Source organism: Corvus brachyrhynchos, unplaced genomic scaffold, assembly GCF_000691975.1.
Source record: "Corvus brachyrhynchos isolate BGI_N302 unplaced genomic scaffold, ASM69197v1 scaffold80, whole genome shotgun sequence".
NCBI classification, from domain to species: Eukaryota; Metazoa; Chordata; class Aves; order Passeriformes; family Corvidae; genus Corvus; species Corvus brachyrhynchos.
The window spans coordinates 14,430,071-14,456,623 of record NW_008236769.1 but is presented as its reverse complement, the minus strand read 5'-3'; the positions used below and the strand labels follow the sequence as shown (position 1 = coordinate 14,456,623).

The 26,553-nt window shown below is 44.1% G+C and overlaps 1 protein-coding gene across 4 annotated transcripts in view; it reads left to right on the top strand.

The window, feature by feature from the left end:
• The window catches only part of REEP1 (receptor accessory protein 1), a 40,607-nt gene extending 14,367 nt beyond the window's left edge, over window positions 1-26,240 (top strand). Inside the window, exons 6-10 of one of the 4 annotated variants that reach the window (XM_017727780.1) lie at window positions 611-661; window positions 6,985-7,153; window positions 13,479-13,514; window positions 21,757-21,896; window positions 23,896-24,545. In XM_017727780.1, the coding sequence (XP_017583269.1) occupies window positions 611-661; window positions 6,985-7,153; window positions 13,479-13,514; window positions 21,757-21,896; window positions 23,896-23,967 (468 nt within the window). In that variant the 3' untranslated portion in view covers window positions 23,968-24,545. Of the gene's footprint in view, window positions 1-610; window positions 662-6,984; window positions 7,154-13,478; window positions 13,515-17,569; window positions 17,723-21,756; window positions 22,140-23,895 lie in introns of those variants that run through there. The other 3 variants (XM_017727778.1, XM_017727779.1, XM_017727777.1) reach the window with 3 other exon arrangements.
• Window positions 26,241-26,553: the final 313 nt, after the last annotated feature.

The window sequence follows — 26,553 nt, the reverse complement described above, 5'->3', positions numbered from 1 at the left end:
TTGTGTTCATGTGGTGGCAGAAGCAGTTTACTCCTTCACTCGTGCCTGTGCTCAAACCGTAAAGCTGATGGTTTTGCTCAGGGCCTGCCTGCAGGCAGACACAAGGAAGCTTCTGTGTGCAAACTCCTGCTCACTGCTGTGAGCAATTCCCCACTGTCACCCTACTGCTCAGGAGAACTGTCAGTCACCAGGACTAAAATGACTGCCACGTGTCCCTCACGTAATCCTGAGCTTGAATTAGCCATTAGGCCTGACACTGGGGATTTCTCCAGTGGGAAGCATCAATCAAGTGCAAGGAGTGGAGTAGCAGCCCGTTGTGTTTATAATTTGCTTTACTCTTTAAATAAAAACACATGTTAGGTGACACCTTGTCAGCTGGGGTTATGGGGTGGTTTCTCCATCTCTCTGGGAAAGCTGAGGAAGGGAGAACCTACGTTCAGAGGTGTAGTCCACAGGTGGGTGTCCCTGCTTTTTATGTGTACGTGAGTCCCTGCACATGGTGCCCAGTGTCATGCTCATGTCTCACCTCAATTACTTATGCTTCAAATAGATCTTATTCTCAAAGCTTTTATGTGTGTTGCCACAATGGCTCTCTTTTTTCCCTTGCTAGGTCTCTCAGCTACTCCATTTACACTTGTATTTGGACCAGAAAAAAGGGCAGGTAATCTGCTGAGTGTTTTTACTAACCTCTAACTAATGTCTGCTCCCCGTTAGACTAGTTGTTAGACTAGTTGTTAGATTAGCTTGAGCTGTTTTCAGCTGAGATTGGTCAGAGGCCAAATGCCGGCTGCTCTGCTTCCAGTGGGTAGATCCTGCGTGCTGAGCTTTAAAAGCTTGTCCTTGATCTCATCAGCAAATTGCCTTCCAAGTCCTCTGCTGGCAGTTGAAGAGACTCCAGCAGCCAGGCAGGGAGCTTTTACATGGAACATTCATTTAACTGGGGTGCTTACTGCCTCATTGGCCAAGCTGCTGTGTTTGCTGTCGTGTTCTCACTAATGGATGAAGGGAGCCTCTCTCCCTCTGCTGTGATCCCTGTGAGGATGGTTGGGGCTGCAGTGGAGCTGTTGAAGCCAGGGTCTCTGACCGGTGTGGTTGGGGCAGTCCTGCTGACACCATAGGCATTACTGCTGTCCTGGGAACATGCACTACACCTTGTAGAGGACACTGGCAGGATGGAGGCTGCAGCATGCATGCAGACATCTGTGGAGGAGAACTACTAACCACAGTCACAGCAAAAAGCGAGGAGAACATTAACAGATTGAGTATTGTGCTGGAAGTGTGCTGAGTGTGACTTAGTGTTCCCTTGCTTGTTCATTAACTGCTGATCTTAAGATGCAAAAGGCCAGGAGGTGCCATCCTGCATTAACACTGATTGTGTTAAAAGCTTCTCTTCTGTGACTTGGCAGTTTTGGGTTCCTGATTTGTCATGCTCTGTTGTAGTTTCCGCAGCTGCAAAATGGAATTTGTAGGTATTAGAGGTGTTTTGAAGCCTAAATAATGTGTACAGAATTCTTTCAAATTTTCAGACTGAAGGAATGATAAAATCTAGACACGGTTATTTGTTTGTATTTAGATCATATTTAATGGGACTGTTACATAAATTTCAGATTTTTAAAATATGTGCTTAATTTTATTTACTTTAGCTTTAGCTACCTACATATGTTAAGCAATGGGACTGTTACATAAATTTCAGATTTTTAAATTATGTGCTTAATTTTATTTACTTTAGCTACCTACATATGTTAAGTAACATTAACAGATTGAGTATTGTGCTGGAAGTGTGCTGAGTGTGACTTAGTGTTCCCTTGCTTGTTCATTAACTGCTGATCTTAAGATGCAAAAGGCCAGGAGGTGCCATCCTGCATTAACACTGATTGTGTTAAAAGCTTCTCTTCTGTGACTTGGCAGTTTTGGGTTCCTGATTTGTCATGCTCTGTTGTAGTTTCCGCAGCTGCAAAATGGAATTTGTAGGTATTAGAGGTGTTTTGAAGCCTAAATAATGTGTACAGAATTCTTTCAAATTTTCAGACTGAAGGAATGATAAAATCTAGACACGGTTATTTGTTTGTATTTAGATCATATTTAATGGGACTGTTACATAAATTTCAGATTTTTAAAATATGTGCTTAATTTTATTTACTTTAGCTTTAGCTACCTACATATGTTAAGCATTCATAATGAATAATTCCATTGAATGCAAACCCAGTTTTTCCCAGACTCCTAAATGCACCTCCCTCTAAGAAGTTTTAGTTCAAATGTGAATGCAGAGACTGATTATAAACTGACAGTTCCAGCTCTTGCTGATGGAGTACCTTTTACAGTGCTTGTCACAATGCAGATGTCAGTTTTTTGAAAGAATTTCTGATCCTTCCAGGCAAGTATTGGTTGCATCAATATTTGTGCTCTGGACCCAGAGAGGTTGATGTTTTTTTCTGGAGATGATGATGGTGATGTCTGCAACATGAAGAGGAAGGCAGAGTACAGGTTGCTGGCTTTGGAAGTTCAGTGTTTTAATACTGTTTTGTCCTACTCTTTAAAGCAAAAAGGAGAGAATGTGAGTGAGGAAGGAATGTCTATACTACAGCTGTCATTTTGACCAAATCAGGCAGATATTCTTAAATTAGTTTTAGTTTAATTACTATGCCACATGGATGGGAGCTTTAACATCACTTGGAATCACAAATGAGCTTCTGCAGCTTGTTTTGATGGCCAGTGCCCTCACACTGTTGGTGCAGTCATGAATCTAAATAAGGTTGATACCAAGTGATAGCAGTGACTGGGCAGTGATATTACCATGTCCTTTTAGTATTTGTCTTTTATTCAGTAGCACTGAACCCTGGCTCTTCCCTGTAAAAGGAGAACTTATGAGGTTGGTAGATCCTGGGGGAAGAAGAGGCAAAGGAAGCCTGAAGAGCTTCGTTTTCAGTTTGTGCTGCACCTTCACCTATGGGCAAGATCAGATGAATTTGGGGGCAGATACACCATAGTGATTGGGGAACAGAGAGACACTGGTTCCCACCTGTAGCCACCAAAATCTCAGCATCTAGCAAATTCACTGTCTGTAAAATCAAAAGTGCCATGCCCACAGGGATGCTCCACATCTTAAGAGAAACTGGATGAGATAGTAGTTGAGTCTAGGCAGGGAGTCTTGTGCCCAAGGAAGTTAAGGCTCAGTTTTCCAGCGCTGCTTCATGCTTGTGTCCTCTAAAGTCCCAGAACACAGGTCCCACACTGCCAGCACAGTCATCCTGATGATTGTTGGTGTTCAGTGAGGAAGAGAGAGAGGTGGTGTCATCCTTAGTCCCACAGCCCTCCCAGTCACAATTTTCAGAAGTCTGTGTAATAACATCGAGCTGTTTTGCTGTTGACACAGTGAAATGGTGTTACTACAGCTGCTGTCATGATATTACTGCTGACATGTTCTCTAGGATAAAACTAGCCCAGATCTGTGTGGATGTGCTGCAAACATGCCTCTGGCCTGTAGCGTAGGCATAGCTTCAGGACCTGGATCCTCTCTCTGTGCTGAAATTCCTGGGATATCTCTCATGTCTGTAGCAGTTGGAAGAGCATCTGCATGACCATGGCCACAACAGTAAACAAAAATCCCCCAAACAGGTGCTCTTCATCTTCCACATGATTGTTTTAATGAAACACAGCCTGAATCATGTGCTGTGCTAACTCTATTCTGTTGAGAAATAAAGCTATTAACTTGTTATTTTCTTTTGCTAATAAATGATAAGTCTTTTTGTGGAATAATAAGCATTACATCTGGATAAAGTCTTTATTTCTAAAACATAACAGTGCAAACCCTCAGCATGCTGGCTTTTCAAATGTCTGTGATTTCATATACAACAGCTGCTTATGTGGCAGGGAAATAAAGGCTGGTAAACATTATTTTCCATTTTACTCCAAAACCATCCTGATTCTGTGGTAATTTCTGTCATGTTTCTATTTGGGGTCAAGTAAAAATGTGGTAACTGGGAAAAAAAATTGTGAGTGTTATACTCTGCTCTAGGAGCAATAAAATCAAGTCTATCCCTACAAAGGTACAGAAATTGGAAAGAAAATGAATGGAACCCTGCAGGTTTCCACAGGTGTTCAGTGCCTTCACTTAGCCCAGGCCTTTGCTGTTCTTGCCATTTCTGATATTTGGACAAATTGTTTCATAGAGTGGTAGGAACAGTAAGAGTAATATTTTGCTATTACCTGTTTTATAAACAATCTTTATTTTTGCTGTTAGAAACTCAGGTTAAACTAAAGCAAAGATTAAGAAAAGGCAATTTTAATTCTTTTTTCCTGGAGAAAGTCAAAATTGTTTAGCTCAGCTGGTTCAGTCTGTACTCAAGGCTCTGCATTACACGCTGATGTAACAGACCCACAGATGACAGGAACATATCAGGCCCTTGTTTCAAAGCTCTCTCTTTGATCATTCTATGCCTCTATATCACAAGGTGCAGTGCAAGAATATTAACACATCATCTTCATTTTCAGTGTGTTAACGTCTTCTTCCCTGCCAGATTGGTCTGACATGAATCTCGTCTCTAACCTGACTCATGTCCACATACAAAAATTGCTGGCTGGAATGAAATGGAATTTGGGTTAGCTGGCTGAGCAGAGCAGCTGGGGGGAGGTTAAAAGCCTGCTGACACTTGAGCTGGGGCTGAGGGAGGAATACAGCACTCAAGTTACAGTAGCTCATCAGTTGCTAACCCTCTGGCTTTGCTGGCCCAGTCATTCTGCAATAGCAAAATATTATTTAATGGTCAGCTTGCTCTCAGCTTGCTTTCACTGGAGACCTGTCTGTTGTAATCAGGCTGCAGGGTAGGATATCTTGTGTTGGCTTTGAATCAGTCACTGAGAATAGGGTGTCTGTGTAGGAATTCAGTGCAAGCTCCAAAACCCATCCAGAACTGCACTGAGCTCTGGGCAGCTGAGATCTCACCCAGCTGACCAGCCATGCAAGGCAACTACAGTTACCAGCCCAGTAGCATTTACAGAGTAGATGTACCTTACACTGGCCCAAGAGGATTAACTGGAGATGCCTCTTGGAGTGAGAACATACCCCAAGAGTGTCTCAGCCACTGGCAGGAGTAGTCAAAATTCAGGCATCAGCTCTTGTGCCAGGTTGGAGAATGCAATGGCAGAGGTGAGAGTTTAGCAAAGCATAAGTTCTCAGGACTCCACTGCCATTCATATAAAATCAGCAACATAATATGTCTTGGTATATAAGCAAAGAAGCTCCATTCATTTAAAATACTTAAAAAAGTTGAATAGGCTAGTGGGAAAGAGCAAAGTAAGTCTGCTGCTTCTCTGTAACAGGCTGCAGGAAAGCTAAATCTGGAGCTGAGAAGGAAGTTTGAACCCATTTTTCTTGTACAAAAAGCTTCAGGCTGAAAAGATGGGAGATTACTGGTCTGTCATTTTTCTTGAATGTTAGAAGTGCAGACTGTCACAGTGATTGTAGTTATAAGTGCCTGATGCCCTCTCTACTTACACACCCTAAAAGTAAGGTGCTAAGGAATTTGTATGAGGTAGAGACACTGATTTTCCTTTGCTGTGCATGCAGAATTTCTGAAGTGGTGTTGATAAATCAGTAAGTAAATTATTGCATTGCCTTCCCAATGGATCAATGCCAGTATGTAGGGGACAGGTAGTGTTGCCTAACAGCTTTAGCAAAGAATGTGTCCAGTCCTACCTTCGGTTGTAGATATTCAAGGTAAGTCCTTTCTCTCTGCCAGGCCAGCACCAGAGTGAACTCTCCACTGGCCTTGACCTGCACACTGGGTCAGGACACTCAAAAGTGCAGCCCAGAAGGGAGCAGTGATACGTTCTGGTCCAGCCCCAGCCTAAGTCCTATGGCAGCGGTCAGGCTGTGCTGCTTGGACAAGTACAAGTCTAGATGAAAGTGGCCGGTGAATTGCTGCAGTGTGCCTTATCTTTTTGTGAAACAGGACTGTATTTACTGTCTGTTATTTGCTATCTTTCTGATCTCATCTCTGTCAAAGAATCCATTAAACTTTTCCTAATTTACAGTTGTAGAAAGGATGTTAGAATCAGGCTCTATGTGTTTACCTCAGTATTTTTTTCTAGATTATATGCTATGAAGTATCTTTCAGATCCTACCCCCTCAACAAGATGTTAAAACGTAAATGTAATTTTTATCAGTTATGCAATTTATATTCCAAATGTCATTTAATTTAGCTTAAAGGTCTCTTCTGACTTCAACAATGCTATCATTCTGTATGGATTGAATTTTCTGGTGTTCCTACTTTGTGGCTGTGCTGTGGCATGAGGGTTACAGAGTCAACCTTTTGATGGGATGCAGTTTTAATGGAAAGTGTCATTTAATCAACCCATCCTTTACAAAGAACAGTTACATTCCTTTCACCAAGGAATATCTTTGTTGTCAGATTGAGAATTAGTGTAAAAAGAAAGAAAAATATTGCATTATTTTATTTCTTCCGTAAGCTGCATGCAAAAAGCATTGTTATATTTCTTGGAATTTAACAATATCTTTTTATTACTTTAAAATTTCAAATTTTCTGTGCTCTGGAAATGTTGTGTATTGCTGAGAATGGCTGAGTGAATATCATAATAGATGATTAACTTTAAAAGGGAGTTATTTTGATGCAGGCCATTTAATTGTGATTCTGAAGCCAAGCATCTGTTTGACTCATTCCTAGTGAAGAAAAGTACCTACTAGAAAGATACAACAACATCCTGCTCCTTTGCACATGGCCAAGCTGCTCTGAGCTCAAGTCACTGCAGTGAAGAACCAGAGCTGTTTGCCATAGATCCACTCCAAAACGAAGATCCAAGAGAGGGAATGATGCTTTTAGCAACTCATTTTTGCCATCTCTAGGTTACTGGACCAGGCAATTTTTTTCTCTTCCTATTGTCCTGATGGACTTCAATGAGCAAGAGAGAAAAGAATCCCAAAATGTTGGATCTAACTTTGTGTTGTTTACTTGCTTGTTTAACTAGGGACAGGGAGCCCTGTCTGAGAGACTACGGAGCTTTAGCATGCAGGATCTCTCGACGATTCGTGGAGACAGCAGCAGCACTGTTCCCCCTTCAGTCACTGTACGAACAAGTAGCAAACAGAGCCAGCCAAAACCATCCAGAAGTGCATCAGAAGGCACTGGCAGCTCAGGTAAGTGCCAGTGTTATTTTCAGTGTTGTGTTGTCTGGAATATCACACCATTCAATGAAGTCATGCCCTTGGCAGGAGCAGAGAGAAACAGACACTGCAGGCAGCACATAATTCCCAGGACACAGACATGCTGCTGAGTCTCTTGGCACTTAGGAGAAAAAAACAGTATCATCATTTGATTGTTACTATTCCTGGCTGGTACCAAGGATGGGACTTGAGTGTGCAGGGAAGCCAGACTCAGTCCTTGCAACCTGAGCTGGAAAGTTGGGCTGGGGGCTGCAAGCCATGCTGGGAAAACTGTGTTTCTTAAGGGCAATGGTTTGTTTTCTAATTCTGAAAGAACAAAGGGAAGAAATATAATGCTGTGAGTAAGATCCATTCCTGAGTTAAAACATTTATTTCAAGCTTGGTTAAAGAATTTTTTTGGGGTCCAAATCCAAAACATTTAATTGGAGATAGCTTTGCAGATTAGATGTCAAAAATTGCGACATGGGGGGTTATCCCTAGCAGGTGGCTCCAGATGGCTTCTGGGATTCCCACACACCACCAAAGATCACTCAACTCCAGTGCTGTGATGAGAAGCCACGGAAAGTTGCAGGCGTGTTGCACTTCGTAGCTTGTGGAACATATGCTGGCAAGTCAGAAATTCAGCAGTTCCAACTTGTGTGTGTTGAGGTCTGTGCAAACACTCGCTGTATTTCAAGCCTGTGTAGTTGCTACCTCTTCTAATTTGCTTTAGTTTTGGAATGTATTAGAAATGTCTTGTCTCATCTTTCCTAAAGAGCCTTTTACAAATTCTGAGAATCAGGCTTCTTTTTTTTAACTTTATCTGTTGAGTACATTTTCTTTATGGGTAAACTGAAATGTTGGTGCACAGTGGTTTTATTCTCATCTTTATGTAAGGTGTTGTGTACACTTCTCTTGAAATAATCAATCTGAAAACAAACTGTTCACAGACAGAATATAAAAATCTTTAAAAACTCACATATTTAGACCAAAATAATGTTACAAGTAAAGCATAATTCAGTTATCTTAATTCCATGTTGAGTAGAGCAGTCTTTGTAGTTTTGCTCTTAAGACAGCGAAGTCAGCTCACCTGGCCACAAACCCCTGTCTCAACACACAAAAGTTTTTGATTTTGTTCTGGCTTTTTATCAATACTGTTCAAGGATCTCTCAGAATGAATCTCTGAAAAATTGTTCATAAACTTTTCAAACTGAGCCTAAGTGTTTATCACAAATTTTTGGATCCAAGTAATTTGACATTTTGTGTTTAATTTTTTTTTTTTTTAATGAAAACTGCACAAATTCGCCAAGTGTTCCAAGACCTCTATCTGTCCCATCTCACTTGGTGATTTCGCTGAGGTCCCTAATTCTCCACCTGCAGAGAATATGGACAGACTCCTCTGGAGGGCAATTCCACTTGCAGGTGGTGGTGTCATGCTGTGTGAGAGACTCCAGCCACAGCTTTGCTCTCACTTTTAATCCCATTAAGTGAAAAGTACAGTTCTGGTCTCTCCAGCCCTTGTGCTGTTTTGTGTGGGCACCATTTTGAATGTAGTCAGGATGTCTGGAGGGGAGAATTGATCAGAGTCAGCTGTCGTGTGTGTGTGTGTAAGAATGTGATGTGTCAGCCAAACTGTGTCACATCCTGAGGGCCATATTCTGGTGAGATGACACTGCTCTAGGCACAATAAGCCCAGACATAGTTCCATCATTCCACCTTCCATATCTGTTTAGTTGGACATAAGCGGGGGACAGACAGAATTTGTCTCTGCCCATTTGTGTGCTACACATACATGTAATATATGCATATATGAGAATCTGCATGAGCAGTCACTACAGAACAGCAGACACACGGCTCTTTCTCCTGTCCTAAAGCCCTCAGATGACATAAATGTCCCTGCCAGATGTCCCCACTGCCTCACAGAAACATTGAACTCCTCTTTTTTTCCCTGCTTTAGAGATAGTGGGACATAGTCAATGTGACATCAGATGGAGTCAGCAAAAATACCCCAGACTATGTGTTTGGCATGAGGGTATTCGCATTTTAAATAGCCAACTCTTCTTAACCTGCATTGTATTTCTATTTTCTTGATGCTCTATCACCTCTTATATCAGCAATCTGTCACCCAAAGCAGGCTTAAAGTAGATCTTTTTGGTTTGATTTTTTTTTTTTTTTGCTGTTTAAAATGTTTCCCTCTCTTTTTTCTCTTCCATCCTAGTCCCACTGCCAATCCACAAATTATGTTAGCAACATTAAAAAAAGAACCAACAAAAAAGGAAGCATCTTAGCCTTTCCTTTTGCAAGTGTTTTATTCCTGGTGCTTTAAGAGAAACCTTGAAATAGGAGGATAATGATTCCCAAAGCAAAGGTTTTATATAATTCAAAGAAGGCTTATGTTGATTGTCCTTGACTGCTGCCAGCTAGAATTGTGCTTGCTCCTTGATCTCTTTGTGACCACACTAATTAAGGGAATTAGCTGAGGGCTGGAGTTAAAGGTTATGCTTACAGTGAAGAACACAGAGCCATGTTCTTACCTGTTGTGTTTTCTTTGACTGACGAGAGCAGAGCTCAGTTTCTGAGGGGTAACAGCCCCTGCTATTATGGAATTTTAGATGAAGCACTTGGGAAAGAAAAGCAGACCAAAACCACCATCCCTTTTTGATGAAAGCTCTGAAACTCATATGGTTAGATTTAAGGTATAGCTGGAACTATGAGGTCTCAACATAAAAATGCATGATAACTGAATTACCCAATAACAGCTAAACCCCTGTCATCACAGGGGACCTGTCATGGAGGATGCTGAGAGCTGAACCCACTTGGATCTGCTGCAAATACCAGCCAGAAGTGGTGGTTTTGCACTGTGGTGGTCCCTTCCTCAGGCCCTGATCTTTGCTCTTTTAGGCTCAAGAGGGTTTCTTTGGATTTTATATTACTATTATTATTATTGTTATTATTTTCATTATCATTATGTTGTTAAGGGGGGCTTCAGTTGCACCTGACACTTAGCATCTCTGGAAGTGTCCAAAGCCAAGTTGGAAGAGGCTTGGAGAAACCTGGTCTAGTGGATATTGTCCCTGTCCATGGCAGGGGGCTTGGAACAAGATGATCTTTAAGGTCCCTTCCAACCCATGCCATGCTGTGATTCTCTTAGCCCATAATCTGTCTTGGTGATGAGGTGATGGAACAGCCCAGCTCTGGCTACCCAAGCCATCCAGTAGTAGAGAGCTGTGAACTCAGAAGAAGAAATCTTGAATTTGATGCAGATTAAAAATACCTTCTTGTACTATTTTTGAGGGATCATTTTTAACTCGAGCAAATTTGCTAATCTGCATTATTGGAAGCCTCCAAGATTTCTGTTTTGGGAGACTTTGAGGGACATATGAGATCCAGAGGCCAGGAACTGGAAACTCCTCAAGCCAGCTTTGCTGCTGAACAAATGGCATATGGAAGCATATTCTGACTTACAGCAGTGAGGCAAAGACAAGAGAGGGCTCTTCAGGTTGAGCTTACAGTTTTTTAGCTGGGTCCCATTCCCTGAGCAATGGAAACACAGCCAGTAGAGAGAGGTCTGTTGTCTTCTCTGCACAGAAGAGATTGCTAAAATTCAGTTTTGTTGGTATTAAACCCCACCAGTCCCCCAGTGAGCACCAGCAGCAGTTCAGGTTCTGGTTTCACAACTCTTGGGCATGTTTCCAAGCCCACTGAAGCACGTGAAAAGGCTCTCCTGACACCAGTGGGCTGTAGCTGTGGCCAAAAGCTGGCTGCAGGACCAGGCTACACAAACACTCAGCCTGTTTCATTTCCACTATTGTTATTTTTATAATGTGAATGGTGCTGGTTAGATGGATTTGTGACTCTTTGAATCCCCTCTTGACACTGTGTGAAGAGCTTGGCACTTGGTAATGACCTCATGCAGACACAGCAAAGGTTTTTTCTGCCTGCTGAAGAGTGCCTTATGAGGCCAAGGAATAGAATAAGCAAGAGCTGCCTTTGACACAAGGGGAGTGGCTCCTTTTTCTCTACCTTTTGCTACTTTTTCCCCCCCCTCTACCTTTTGCTGTCTTTGCTGTGTTTCAGTGGTGCCTGTCCATTGTGCAGTCCTGCTGTGAGGATGGTCCTTCTGCAGGCATGGGACTGCTCAGCACATAGTGGGCTCTAGGTGTATTCACACTCCTCCCACAGAAAGACCCTTGTCCTCCTCCTCACACCCGGTCAAAAGCCACACCCAGATGACACAAAGAGGCAGAGGCTGCTTTTGCCATGATTTGTGGGTGGCTGCCAACCTCACAAACAGCACATCCCATGGGGCATCACCACTGCTCCAGGGAAACGTGCACAGCTTCCTTTGTCAGCACCGAAGACACACCATGATTCCCTTCCTCCACACAGCAGGCCCACCATCTCTTAATTTGATTTTTCACTTCACTCTTGGTTCAGCGTTTTTCAGTGTATGGTCCTGGCACCCAGATGATAGACTCTGACATTTCAGCTTCGATGCCTGTTCCAACCTGTGCTTTTTCCACAGGCAGAACTGCCTCTTTCCTTTGGGAACTGTAAATGTCATGTGGCTACTCAATGTTATGGAAAACTGTCAGTTCCAGAACAGTATTTCCAAATATTTTTCAAGGCAATCCTGTTGTTCTGGCAAATGTCCAGTAACAATCCACATAAGACATGTCCTTATTAACAGTGAGGAGCTTTTGCACTTCTTAACTTTACAGTATTGCCTTAATTTGTGTTGCATCACAGGACAGTCAGTGTCCAGAGCTGATGCTGCCTGGGCCAGAGGATCACAAACACTGGAGCCACCCTCTGCATTGCCCAAACCCAGTGTTCTTTCTGCTTAAGCTTGCCCCAGGCTGAGATCATTCTCACCTGGAATGATTTCAAAGCAGAAATGGACAGTGTGCTTTCTGATACTCTTCGTTCCTCTGAGCAGGAGAGACTCAAGTCTGCTTTTTGGTCTTTTGCTGAAGGACCAAAAGCTTTGCAGTACAGAACAAAGGTGGGGGAACATCAGCAGTCAGGATGTGTTTGGGTATTCAGTCCCCATCAACCAGAAAGATGTGTGAGAACAACCCAGGTAGTCTGAACTCCCAGAGAATAAACCATCATAAAACTGTGATCAGCTCCTTCTGTGTAAAATCAGAGGCTGAACCCACAGCAGATCTCTTGAGGAAGCCCATGGTTTCACAGCAGCATCCAGCCAATGTGAGGCAGCTGTCCCACTGAAAGGGTGTAACCCAGCTTGCTTTTGGCCAGTGCTGTCTTTTCCTTTGGATATATTTAAATCTTATTTTTACATGCTGACCCCAGTCAAGGAGTGGGTTCAAGTTAAATGCTGTTCCTTGCTTCCAGGTTGCTCTTGGACTGGGTCAGATCCTCAAGCCAGTAGAGAGCAGCAGCACAGACATCAGCAATGGGACAAGGAAGGTTGAGGCCAGAGTGCAAGGGACAGTGGGACATCTGCTTTCAACAGCAGCACTGGTTTGTGCTGCTTTAAAATGACTGTGAAACTATGGAAGAACTTCCAGTGTCTCTAGTGCAGAATAATCATAACTAAAAACACACAGAGCTCAAACCTTTTATTCTTCGAAAACTTTTTTTTAATGTGAAGTCATTGATACCACTGTGAGCATTAAATTGAAAGGCTCAAACTGGAAATTTAGGCTGTTTCCTGGAACACAAACTGTGCTCAAGATGAAGCTGTAAGCTTCACACTTTCGTGAACAGCTATGAATCACCTGCATTTGCACTGAAGGGTGCAATGCAATTCCCTTCGTTGCTTTCATTCTTATGGCAGTTCCATCAGGATATTAATTCCTGTAGGACCCTCCTGGTTTAGGAAGATCGGGGATCTGTGGATAATTTTCTTTAGAAGCTGTGTGAGTGGTTGCAGCAGCTAGATGACTTCTACAAGAAGTCTAAATCTACTGAAAAGAATTCAGGCACATAGAATTACAAGTCCCAGTATTGTACCCTGTGTTTGTTATCATACAGCCTTTTGCACTGTGTTACCCATTGCTTATCCACACTCCCATTGCTTATCCACGCTCCCAGGTCCCTCCAGTCAGGAGTTACTTCTGTTCAGTGGTTTGAGAACAGAGCCAGGGAGCTGTACCTAACCCCATCCTTAACACCCATATGGACACAGCCTGGGATGAGGCACATTCCTGAGTGTGTGCTCCACGCTGGTCAGTGCAGACACTCATCTCCCTGTGCACGAGGGCCTTGAAGTCCACTTCAAAATGGTTCCAAGTGTTTTCTAAGAGTGAGTGGCTTCACCTGATGAGTTCCTAACGCTCAGCTCCTCTTTCAGTGTGCACATGTTGCTCGGTATGCCGACTCCTCAGAGGTGAGTGCTGGATTTCCTGTGTCCTGGTATCCATGCATCCCTTTTGGGCATGGCTGCATTCCCCAGCCTGGCTTGCTCCTGATGCTCTTGCTCACTGGGTTTCCTAACACCAGGGGAACAAAGCAGGGGAAGGCCAGGCTGCAAGCAGGTTTGGGAGCCGTGTGTGTGAGCTGGTGGCAAGAATTGCAGTGCTTCTCACCGTACTGACCTGTGTTACCCAAGGATGGGTAACAGACTGTTTCTCTGGAGAACTTCATTCCTTTCTCTTCTAGAGGATGTGCCATGTCCTTGCTGTGCAGTGCAACTCCTCTGCCCCGTGTCCCCAGTGCTGGTGTAAATCCACTGAGAATGCAGCAAAAGCAAACCCTCCTCAGTCCCAGTCCTGTTCTGCACTGTTCCCTAAGGACTGGCATGTTTCTCCATTAGTGGAGAGGACATTTGTGTTTGGGATGAGCAGGGTATGTAGCAAAGCCCAGTAGCAGACCCTGGTATGAAAAAATAGGTTTGAACAGACTCTCCCTGCTTCAGTCTCTGGCAGAACCATTTTTGAAAAATGTCCCCACTGTCCCCAGCATTTATTGTGTTTACAAACGTTGGAGTGCAGTGAATGGTTTAGCTGCTGGTGGTCTTTTCAGTGCTGTGCCAGTTAGCTCGGTTGCTAAGAGCCCAGACATGTCACTTCTGCATTTTTTCCCAGTGGCAGATGAAAGGAGTGGGAGAACTCCAATTTGGGCATGCCAGAGGATGGGACTGCCAAGCAGCTTGTCTGGGGAGAAGAAAGAAATACAGACTGGCAGCATCTCATATTCGTGGAGGCAAAAGATCTTAGTAACTCGTTTTCTTCCCGTCTCATGTGCTTTTTGTTTATTTTGCACACTAATCAACCTGGAGACAGAAGCAGAGGGACTAAAGGATCACAGTGCTGCTACCCTGCTGCAGCCACCGTGCTGCAGCCACCTGTGCCTTCCCACAGCCCTGCACCTGGTGCCAGAGCCCTGTGCACTGTTGCTGCTTGGAGGCTGATGGCTCCAGCCTGATGCAGCCTCCTTGCACCCTGCATGGGTGGCAAACCCACCCTCACATTTGATTTGTTACCCTCCCTTTTCTGGGTGAGTGTGCCACTGTGCAGGACAATGAAGCGTGTTTAAGGTGATATCTGTTGAAACAACCATGAAGTATTTGTATTCACAGGGCATTTTATTAGAACCCTTCTAATTTTAGCCTAAACCAATTTTATGGATTTGACTTCAAAGTGTTATTTATAAAAAGAATCACTGAATCCTTATGCACTTAACAGTCATGAGTTAATCTTAGGAAAGTCATTTAATGATGCTAAAGCAGCAATCAGTCCAATATGTTTATGAATTGGACCCAAAGTAATTTTGATCAGATTGAAATTGCATGCCCTGTCTTTCACATTGGCTTGTTTAACTACTCCCGGCCCCTCTCCAACATAATCCAGTCCCTTAAACCATGTCAATAGGGATGTGCCGAGGCTCTGTCATAGAGGGTTCATTCTCCACAGGCTGCCCTTTCTCTGTCTCCAAGGCAATAGATGCACTAATGCACTCTCAGACAGTGGCCTGCCATTAAAATGCTCCTTTGTAAGTGCATCTTTGGTAGCTTGGAGAGCTGACTACATCACGTGAACATTTTTCAGTGCCACAAAAACCTGGGGGAAGAAAGAATCTAATTTTGTTTAGCTAGGACTAAGTTGCCTTGAGCTATTGGCACTCATCTTTCCTTGATGCAAACTTTCGTGTAGCCAATTTCAGAGTCCCATCATTAACAGTTCTCATTTCCAAAGAGTTTATAATCTAAATGGGCAGATAGTCAAGCCTTACCTCAAGCAGGAATATTAAAGTCAAGGCTGTAAAGCACAGCCTTGATGCAGCCTTTTTGGCAGGAGTAGTTGCCTTAATGCTCTTGCAGGTAAAACTCAATTGTAAAACTCACTGTCTGACTCACAGAAAACTCCACAGCTCTAAGGAGAGCACAGGCTGGTGGAGCAAAAGTCTGAGCATTCTGCTCCCTAGATGATATCCTGAGAGAAAGTGTCATGAGGATGAGGCCTGCAGGTGCCATGGAGTGTGCATTTCTACAGAGCCTGAAGGCCAGGCTGAGCACAGCCTGAGCCCCCTGGGCTGGAGCTGTCCCTGTCAGCAGTGGTGGTGGGCTGGGTGCTGATGGACTCCTCTGTTCTGGAACACGTCTGTCTCTGTCAGCAGTGGTGGGCTTTGTGCTGAAGCTGTTGGCTTCAGGAGAGCCCTTTCCTGCCCAGCTGGATCGCTCCCGCTGGCCTCATGTTCTGTACATGACAAAGCGTTGATGCAATTCAGGACATTCATCCTCCTCTGCTCTGGGCAGCTTCACTAAAGTGCAAGCCTCTTTGACAGATGTACTCCAGCACATCTCTTTGATATCTCCTATGCCAGCTCCTCTTGCTCTTGTTCAGGGCCAGGCCTTTGCTGGTGGAACTCCTTCCACGTCTTTACCCAAGTTTCTGATTTATCTTCTTTGTGTTCTGTGGAAAGTCAGGCTGCAGCATTCAGGAACAACAGTACAATTATGTAAGAGCTCTTTCTCCTCTTCAGAGACGACAAAGTGAAAATTTCCAGGGATGTCTGTTTGTCTTTTGGCAGTGCCTGGCAAATGCTTAAAATGCTGCCCAATATTAAACAATCTGCTTGGGACCAGCATTCAAGAAGTAACAAATATTATGTTTGGTGGTGTTCTCTCAACTAACGTCTTTTAGGTGCTGTTCCAAAGACCTGGGGCATGGCTGAGAGGGAAAACCCATTTTAATTCTTGTGGAGAATAAATATATCTATCATGAATTGAAGAATCAGCTGTGTATCAGGAGAACTGTTGGGACTGCAAGTACCTGAGGTGGCATTTAATACTAAAATGCTGATCAGAAGCCTTAGGCAGTGTAAGAAATGTGCAGGGACATTAGTGATGAATGGGTCTGTTTTGGGTGTGCACTGCAGGGTTGTGCTCCACAAGGTGACAGATCACACATGACCAGCAGTGCAGCTCACCAAGGACCGCGATGGGACATCCACTTAACTGTGTTTTAAACAAATCACCTTATTGGTCTATTAGCTGAATCCAACCCCTTCTTTGTGGTGTGCTATGAACTGCACATGAGTTATTACAGTGGAAAGTGCTTTAAAAACACTAATTGACTTTGTGTCAAGGGGGCTGATTGTACAGCTCTGAACTAATTCAGTTAAATGGTGTAGGTGGTTTTATTTTGGTTCTTAGCCAGTTTTGCTTCCAGCTCTCATTCAGGGGATTTTTTTTCACCTTATTGAACTTAAAGAACAAACAATTTTCTGTTGCTCTAGGCATTTGGTTCCTTAAAATTTCCCTTTACTAAATACTGAAGCAAATTTTTACAGGGCTGGTTTGCATCACTTTGCACTGGTACTTCTGAATGGCAATTTGTGATTTTCTCTTTTTGAGATTTAAAAATAGTTTCATATTTATTTTGGTAATTTCAGGGAAGAAAAAAATTTCACAGAAAATCAGTAGTTTTTAAGTACATTTGCATTTTACCAGTAGAAAGTTAAAACATTAATTGTTGTTTAATAAACTCCAGCTGAACGACAGATATGATAAAAGCAAAGATGAATATTTCTGTGTTCTGAGACAATGTTCCTTCCCCCTCTGCACCCAAATGTTTTCTCCTAACAGTTTATTCTTTCTTTTTCTCTATGTAAATATTATGGGACTCTGATGTAAGTGTTACAGATTGCATGAATTTTCCTCTGAGGTGTTTGGAATAGACTAGCACTTAACAACTCACTCATTTGTGGGATGTGTTTTCATTAATGGATGACTTTGTTAACGTGATTAGGCTTGTTTGCTTTGGTTGCATTTGACTCCAACTTTGGAAAGGATGTCTGCCTCTGTTTGGTGGCTCCTGGGCAGTGTGTGCTGGTGTAGTTGGCTGCTCCTAACTCCTTGGTTTGGCAATGAAAACTGCTGGGGAAGTACAGGACTTGGGTCAATGTCTTTTGGAAATGATGGTGAATTTATCTTTGTTGCAGGGGAAAGAAGCTGATGGCCATCGTATAATAAATATCTGTTCTCCTGTTCTTATTAAATGGTGTGCAAACCTCTTTATATGAATGATCCCCTGGAAAGGCTTAACTTTGGAGTGACTTTACCTTCCATTACAATAATACAATACCTCGCTCTTGGTTTGAGTAGTCTGTGAATGTGGTTTTCCCCATTGCTCCTGAGGAATTAAAGTGATGGGAGGAAGAAGTATTGTGCCCAGCAAAATAAGGGGAGGTCCAATTTCTCTCAAAGTTGCCTGATTCCCACTGTACCTGTATTTAAGTGTCCAGATTTTTCAGAGGATCAATATCAAAGTCATTTGCTCGCTTTTACTTAGAGTGGGCCAGGTCCTGACTTCTGTTGTACTCATGAAAATCCACAGGAATTTACTACAGATTTACACAGCAGCATGGACCAGAGTCTGAACCAAAGTGATTGCTGAAAAAAACAGCACACTACTGAATCCCACATATTGGTGTAGAAAAAGTTTTGCAAGTGAGATTTCTTAGCCTTGTTGAATCACAGAGATCAAAGATTACAATGATCTGGCCCTACATTTCCTGGTCCATGCTGGGTTGTTCCCTGTGGTGCATTAACAGCTCAGGTCCCAACTCTGCAGAGCACTCAGATGTCTACTTTAACTAGAAATGTGCCCATTTTCAGGGCTTCCCACACAACGTGTTGGCTGTAAGAGTTCCCTGGGAGGAATTATGATAGTATGATAGGAACTGGAATTAAAGGGTCTATTTCCTTAGACTGTTTACAGTCAGATTCTGTCTTGCTTTAGTGGAGAGAGGAGTGTAGTCTGGTCTGTGCACTGAAAGGGTGTTTGCAAGAGGCAGCAGCAGCTTTAGTCCTGGAACACCAGCCTATTTCCCACTTCTACAGCAATTCAGCCCCTCCACACAAAGATGTGGAGCCATAAATGTTACAGGTGGAGACACCTGAAACACAGCCTGCCCTGGGATGGGGAGTGAGAGTCTTCCACACAGAGTCAGGGCAAAGATCTGGTGTATGATCCATATTTTTACACAGCCACCTCCTGGCTGTGACAGTCCCTGGCATTGTTGGCTGCTTCCCTGGAGCAGCACACACTGCTGACTCTGCCACTTTGGGGACATCTGATAGTGACCTGAGGCCCCACAGCCTCAGATCCTAAAGATGGCTCTTAGAAACACACTGGAGGTCACCCAGGGCCAAGTGCTGTCCTCAAAATGCATACTCCAGCCCTGACAACATGTTTTGCTCCTCAGTCTTTACCTTCTCCAATAGCCTTGGTGTCCCAGAACCCTTACATTCACTTCAAACCTCCATCTCCTTTCTCACCAGTTCCTCACATGTGTGTTTGTTCTTCTGGTTAACCCCTTGCTTTACATTTTTACTCACTCTCTTGGTGCCAGAAAATCAATTTTTTATCATGTCATCACCATATTCACAAAAAATAACAAACAACATCAGAGCTGGTGCTCACACAGCAGCCACCCTCGGAGATGAGTTCTCTCCCATCCCACAACAGCATAATGCTTCCACAAATGTGGGACAAAGTCTGGCACCCTGAAGTCTGGCAGATCAATATGAGGTTGAGTTGCTCACAATACAGGTGTCCTTCCCAAGGCAGGATGGGCAGGGAATCCTCCCTTCTTGTTCCAGGTTGTAAGGAAAGTGCCCTGTGTATTCAAGATCTGTTTCTTCAATGGCCAGAAAAGTAGTGCAAAGGCCTGGGATAGCACATCTTCTTCCCTTTTCCAGTTCAGTGAGGCTGAAGCAAAACTGGTTCCCATTTGGCTGGTTTTCAGTGTCCCACTGACAGTGAGGTGGAGCAGGGAAGAAGAGGGTGTCAGCCCAACTTCCAGTGGACTTTACAGACCTCTCAGCTGCAGGGATCAAAGCAGTATGCACCAGTTTGAAGGCTGAGCTCTCCTCTTGATCTTCATGGAAGCAGCTTCAGGACATGGATGTGATGCTTGGACTGATGGGGAGAACAGAAGAGCCCGCAGGAGACTGTGCTGTGGACATGACTGGCAGAGCTCCCTCGGTATCTTTTTTGCCCAGTATCCAATTTAAGAGAGAGAATAGTAATGAAGAAAGCCAAGTATGCTGCAAAACCATGGGATTCACAGAAGCATTACCAGGCTGACAGTTCTTGTGTCTCCTTTTCCAGTGGAGCAGCTGGTTGTAGGAGAAAGGGAGCAGGGCACATTTGCATGATCCTGTCTGCTCTCAGCAGCCTCAGCAGCCAGTGTCTCCTCACTCTGGTCACTGAACACCCTAACTCTGGTTCTCCAACACCCCTCCATCCTGTCCCATTCAAAGTCCTTTTTCCATGGGGAAAGCCCCTGTCTGCTCACAGTAGCACATGGCTGGAGATGTGTTGTTGGGCCACTGTGCAAACCTCAGTGAGGCTGTTGAAAGAAGTCCTGACCCACTGCTACTAAACTTGACTAAATTTTGATTTGGCTTAGGGAGGCAGCAAAGAACAGCTTCCACATCCAAGAGGGTCTAAGCTAGGTTGCTCCTGGGTAGCTCACTTCCCAAGTAGAGGGATAAAATAGCAAACCAAAACATTCCTGTACTGTTCTGCCATGTGATCTAGAGAACATTTAATTCTCCCCACAGTGCAGTTATCACACTACAGTCCTACACAGAAGAAAAACATTTCAGCATTGTCCCAGACCTCTCTGCAATGTGACCATCAACACCTTTAGTACAGCTGGGGGAAAAGTCAACTTCCAGCTCTTCCTGAAAACCTGCAGTGGTGTCTTCCAGCCTGCCCATGTGAATGGTGATAAGGGGGTATAAACACGGGGTCAGTGGGCAGAGGATGGTGTGCACAGGCTGCTGTCTTGAGCAGCAGCTGCATCCTGTGGGCTGAGAGCGATTAGCTGCTGACTTTAATTTGGCACTGGTGAGAGCCCCAATGACCTACTCATGACTCCGGTCTCTGTAGCCAAATAATTTCCCCTCTGTCTGTTACCCAGCTGAAAGAGCTGTCGAAGAATTTGGTTCTTTTGGGCTTTAAGAATTAAAATGGATTAGTAAGTATTAAATGTTTAAGAATCCTCTTTGGTTTCAGTCTTTAGGGTTTAGTCTTTGGTCCAGCAGACTCCTAGAGTCAGGCTGGGACAAGAAGCACAGAGCATTATTTCTATGTACGTTTATGCAACCATTAAAGCATAGACCCAGTAATTGTCATTCATGGCACCTCAACAGCAAATACTTCCACTCCTGACGTGTTCGACATCAAAAAAGCCTTCTCAGTTAAACAGAGAAGCCTCCAGCCCTGCTGGTAAGAAACTGTGGACATGCAGGAAGCTTGGTTATGTTGAGCTTTCTCTTCTGTACCCCTTGCTTTGGACTGGTCATTAAAAACACTGTCTCATTTACTGTCTGTATTTAGGCAGCAAATGGATTGTGTTGTGTAACGTGACCAGTCCCAAAAAGATTGTGCTATAAGTTACAAGGATAAGAACCACCAAGAAAGTATTTGTGGTCTGTAGTTATGGGGCAATAAACTGCCTTCAGATCCATCAGCAGAGCTAATGCTCCACCACATTTACTCCAGAATGACAGAAGAGAGACTTTGCCCTGCATTGGTCTTCCAGCAACACACCCACTTGCTGAGGGTCCATTCAATGCCTGGTGAAGCTTTTTGTGAACTTCAGTGGATCTGTCTGAGTGCTTGCCTTGACCACTCTCAGCTTCAAGTCTGTCAGTGCTGCTGTGTTTCCGATTTCTGCATCCCAGGCAGGTCTCTCTGTGCTCACCAGAGGGCTTCAACACCCATTTGGAGCCTTCTAGAGGATGCAGTAGATGCAGGACTTATGGATGGAACCAGCAACTAAAGAAATCAGTTATTTTATTTATCCCTGAGCAAACAAACAAACAAAGAAATCTCTTTCTAGTGTCAACCTCCCAAACATCAGAGGCTGTGAATTTAGTCTCAATTCTGTGTAAAATAATCAAAGTAATCTTAATAATGGCTTTGTAAAGAGGAGCCTTTTGATTTCTAACCCCACAGCTGCTATTATTAGAGTGTGATGTGTGTGACCCCTCTATTAACCCCTGGAAGATGCATGGCTTTGCAGTGAGGTGACTGATTTGTGTGAATCAAACCATCACTGATTTCCTCATCCTGTGTCTTCACGTTTAGGCTGTAAATGGCTTTGTTAAATAGGTGAAATAAGCGTGGACAATAGGTATGAGAAGCCACCTGAGACAAACTGTGAAACAAAAGGCTCAGTGTTCTCAGATGATGAAGACAATGATTGTGCATCCATGAACAAAAGGCCCAAAAAGAAGGATCAACCCCTTGAGGTACTTCCGTATTGTCAAGGCTGCTCCTTCTATGGCATTCCTTGAACTTTCAACTGGAATCTTCAACTGAACAAACACCTTTCTTTGGTCTAAACTCACTAAATACACTTTAAGTTGCTTCATGTAAACAAAAGAACTAAAGGAAATGCAGATCTCACTCTGTTGTTTGCCAAAAGCGAATTTAGCAACATTTTGTTATTGAGGAAATAAAACCTCTGTAGGAGATGCCGTAGGCAAAGACTCCTTGCAGGTCTGGGTAGGGTGGATGGTGCCACAGCCAGCAGCTGAGATCTCCACCTGTGGAAAGCTGGTTTGTTCCCTCCTTCCCTTGGCTCAGGGTGAGGGAGCAGAGCAGTGTGGTTTGGTCAGCAGGTGCAATCCCTTCTGCTGGGTTGTCCTACCTGTGGGGGCTTTCACCAAAGTCTGGGCTGCTCTGTTCTAGCTGTGGAAAGGTGCAGCCCCTCAGGCTACTCCCAGAGCTGTCCAGTGGCCTCCCAAAGGGCTGCTCATTCCCCATTTAAGAGTCTTTGCTGTGCAGTTAATGACAGCTTTGCTTTAAGAGCCACATGGCTTCCCAAAGAGCAGCCCTCTCGCAGGCTGCAGGAGGTACTGCTCTAGTGGTCCAGCTGTGTCCCTGGGCTCCTGGTTTACAGATAGCTACTCCAAGCCAGCAGCTCTGGAGTCAGGCGTGGTGTGGGATCCATTACTGCCGTGCATAGCAGCTTTGCCCCTCAGCTCTGCTCCAGCTGTGCCTTTGTGGGCACAGCCATCCCATCCAGACCTGTTGTGCTGTTGGGGATTCACTGTGGGGACCTGGAGTAAGATTTCAGGCTTGGAAGATGGGGTGAAGTGTTGGATTAGTCCCATCTTATTGAGAAACTACTTTGGTTTACGGTCAAGCTAGAAAAAATGGAAATTTAGGTGGAGTCTAAACAAAACCTCACCATGCTGCAGTCCCTGGTCTATATGAATATTTACACCTTGCTGCATCACAGGAATGCAGAAACGTGGCACGGTCTTGTGTTTGAAAGTCCTATGAAACAGAAATGACAAAGCCCTCTCTTTGGTCCTGTCAGGCCCTTACAGGTAAATAGGTTGATGCTGTTAAAGAAAACAAGGCTTTGGGTATTTAGGTAAATGGAATAGAAGAGCCTACCACACCTTGTTACTTGATGCTGTGACAGGGCTCCACACTGAGAATCCAATGTCTGATAACCGATTCTTGCTGTGAAGTGCACAAGGCACAAAGCCACACCAGAACTCTTCTGAGAGAAGTAGGCACTGCAGATTAGGGCTATTTCTTTCATTTGTTTGCTAGCCTAACTGCTGTCTGTCTGAGTCTGGAGAACAGGGTTAGCCACAGGAAATCAAATTCATGGAGTTGGTCTGCCTCCTCCTGGGCATCGAGGGCTCCTTGTAAAAGCTCTGCGTCAGCTGACTACAAGGCAGAATTCCAGTAGCTGGTTTCTAAAATAATTTCAACAGATTGTGTCTGGCCTCTTTTCCAAGCAAGAGGCTGATTTTTAAGAATTTTACCTCATGAGAATTACAGACCCGGTGTGTTTTACCTTGTGGACCCCTTCAGCTTTGTAATGCCATGAGCTGTACCCTCTGAGGAGCTGTGGATGGGTTGGACAGTGCAGGATGGGCTGGGAGACACCAGAGCTGGCTCCCTGCCACCAGTTTGATGTCTTGATCCATGAGCTGCTGTAAATGGCAGCAGTTTGTCCTGTCTCTTTCAACTGTTGTGTTATTAGCAATCTTTAGCCACACCTCTAAGCAAGCGCCAGAGGGGAAGGTGTTAGTGTAACCTGGGTATACAACAGGTTTCTTTAAGAGATTAGTTTTCAATTGGTCATTAATTAATGATCTTTAGGGCCAAAATCTGCTTCTCCATTACTTCATGCCTGGAATGGGACCCTTGTCACAGAGGTCCCACAAAGATGGGTGAGTTGTAAGGAAAAAAAGGCCACTGAAGTTTTGTCTTGCTTTTCTGCAGGCACCGCCTAGGACCCTTAGACCTCGCTTCAGGAAGAAAAGTACCTCGTCCTCTGCCACTGAAACAATGTGAGTGCAATGAGCCAATAGCACCAAGATCCACAGAATGTCTCTCTTCTGCCTTAAAGAGCTACTCGTTCAAAACATAGGAAACAGCAGTGGGATGGATGTGCTTTGACGTACAGCACTGCAGACATGGCCTTTCTCCCTCCTCTCTCCGCATCCCTCTGTGACACGCTGCTGCTGTTTGTCCCTGACGTGGGTTGGACAGTCTGGCAGGCACCTGCAGGTGAGGGGTCCTGGTTTGGTTTGCAGAGTGTGCACCCACCTACACTGTACATTTACAGTTTCATTTGTGTCTGCATAGCTCTTGCTCTGTGAATGCCCAGCGGAAACAACAATAATCAGTTACTCATGATGCTACATTGACAGTGTATTTATTTATGGCTTTATCATTGATGAAGTGGATTTGCAGAACCCATGGAATTCTCTTTCCTCCCTTCCTCCTCAAGACTGTGAATGATGTAACAAATGTCAAAGTACTTCGACTGTACAAAATGTCCAAGATTTGTTAGCGAAAGCTGAGTGCAACTACGTTTCTCTTTCTGCAAGTAGATCACATGTTCTGAGAAAATCATTGTGCTAAACCCACAGAGACAGAAACTCACAGAGGATGAGGAAGAGATGTGCAAGAGAAAAGAAATGGTTTCAATGATGTAATGAAGGGGGAGGGAGTTCTAATTTTGATCAGCCTGAGCCAGGAGAGTATTTTGTGGAAAATGATGGGTAGAAGAACTAAATCCCACCATTTGTGGCCAATGTTCTACTGCAAGTTTTAAAGTGTGAGCAAGCCAGGCTTGAGCAAGCTGCAGCAACAGAAGTTAGAATTGCTTTAGTGATGTATTTCCAGGGAAAAACACGCCGTTATTCCCTGCTGCATGAATGCCAGTCCCAGCACTCTGCTCTCCTGCTGAGGGGCTGCTGTTCTGCTTGCATGAGCAGAGGAGGGTGCTGGGTCTGAGCTGCTTTTTGGAGCCTGGAGTTTCTCCTGTAGCATGGAGTTTGGTTAGAAACACAAGAACCAGATGGAGTGGTGTATTTGTATCCATATATAAATGAGAAATATAAAAGAAGAGGAAGACACGGTAGGGTTTGTGTATTTGTGCTTCAAGTTGGTGTCTCTTGTAAGTGTTGAGCATGTGAGATTCACACATAAGTTAATTAATTACGTGACCCTTTGTGTTTGCTCTTGGACCTGTCACATAGACTAGAAAAGCATTTAGCATTATGTAGGATGTGCCATCACCAATGGATCAGCACGGGGGCTCAATGGTGGTCACTGTTCATCTGGCGCAGGTGCAGCAGCCCAGGGTGCCAACAGCCTGCTGGAGTGTGCCAGGCTTGGAGATAACTCTGAAGTGGCCTTTGAAACCATTTCTCTGCTGGGGGTGCATCCATATCCCAGCTGCCCATCTGGTGGATCCCTGAGGTCACCCCCACAGCTTCCTACATGTGTGGGGAAGAAAGAAATAAATTATGCGCACACAGAAATGTTTATCTGACCTGGCTAGGAAATGGAAAAAGCAAGCAGGTACTTCCTGTGTCTGCCACAGTATTTGGCCTCATTACCTGAGAGTTTTATTTCCTTTACATGTGCTGATTCAGTCATATTTTGCAAATTTTGAAAAAGTCTTCAGAAAGTAAATTAAAAAAAAAATCCAAACAAACCTGTCTAAAGAGCAGTTACAGAAGAGTCGGTCCCTGGAAGATACTCAGCAAAAGCTTTGAGAAGCTAAGCTTATGTATTTTACTTCTAAGCAGCTTTAGAGTTTATTTTATTTCTTTTGGCTAATGTAAAAAAGAAATAGAAAACTGCCTGCACTGTTAGCAGAAAATAAAATCCTGTTGCAAGCAAGCCATGTTTCCCTGCTATGCAATGGGCTGCTGTAAGATAAAAAAGAAGCTGACAAGTTTGCACTCAATTATGCCAAATACCCCAGCCAACATAGAGCTGCATAACATCTGACAAGTTCTAATCTCAGACACGCTGTATTAACATTGATTCTCACTAAAACTATTTAATGTGCATCTAATCTGCTGTTTTACTGTAAACTTGACTGTTTAGCATTTCTTAAGTGCTGAGGTGAAATGTTGACAAGGGAGTTGCCTTATATCTCTCAAAACATTCACTGTATAAATGAGAAAAATAAACCTTTTCATATCTCTGGAAAAAAAATGTATTAATTTATCAACGGAGCTGTATATTTGTGTATAGATAGGCAGATGTGAATGCCTGACCATGTGCACTTGTGCTCCTTGTGCTCCAGTGTTCTGTACAGACGAGAACGGCCACTCGCTTTGATTCCTCACCTTCCTCGCCCAGGTTGTTTACAGGGGCCGCCCCAGGTCTGTTCAGTGTTAAGGCTACGTGTGTTCATTCGGGATAAACACCACCCGTGAAGTCTTTTGTTCCAGCTTTTCTCTGGAGCCTCTGCCAAGGAGCCAGCCCGGTTCGGTGAGTCGCCCTCCTGCGCTGCTGCTGACCCCTCCTGGCAAAGCAGGGTGTGCAGGACCCGGGACAGGAGAGGAGGCAGGGATGGATGGATGGATGGATGGATGGATGGGTGGATGGATGGATGGGTGGATGGATGGATGGATG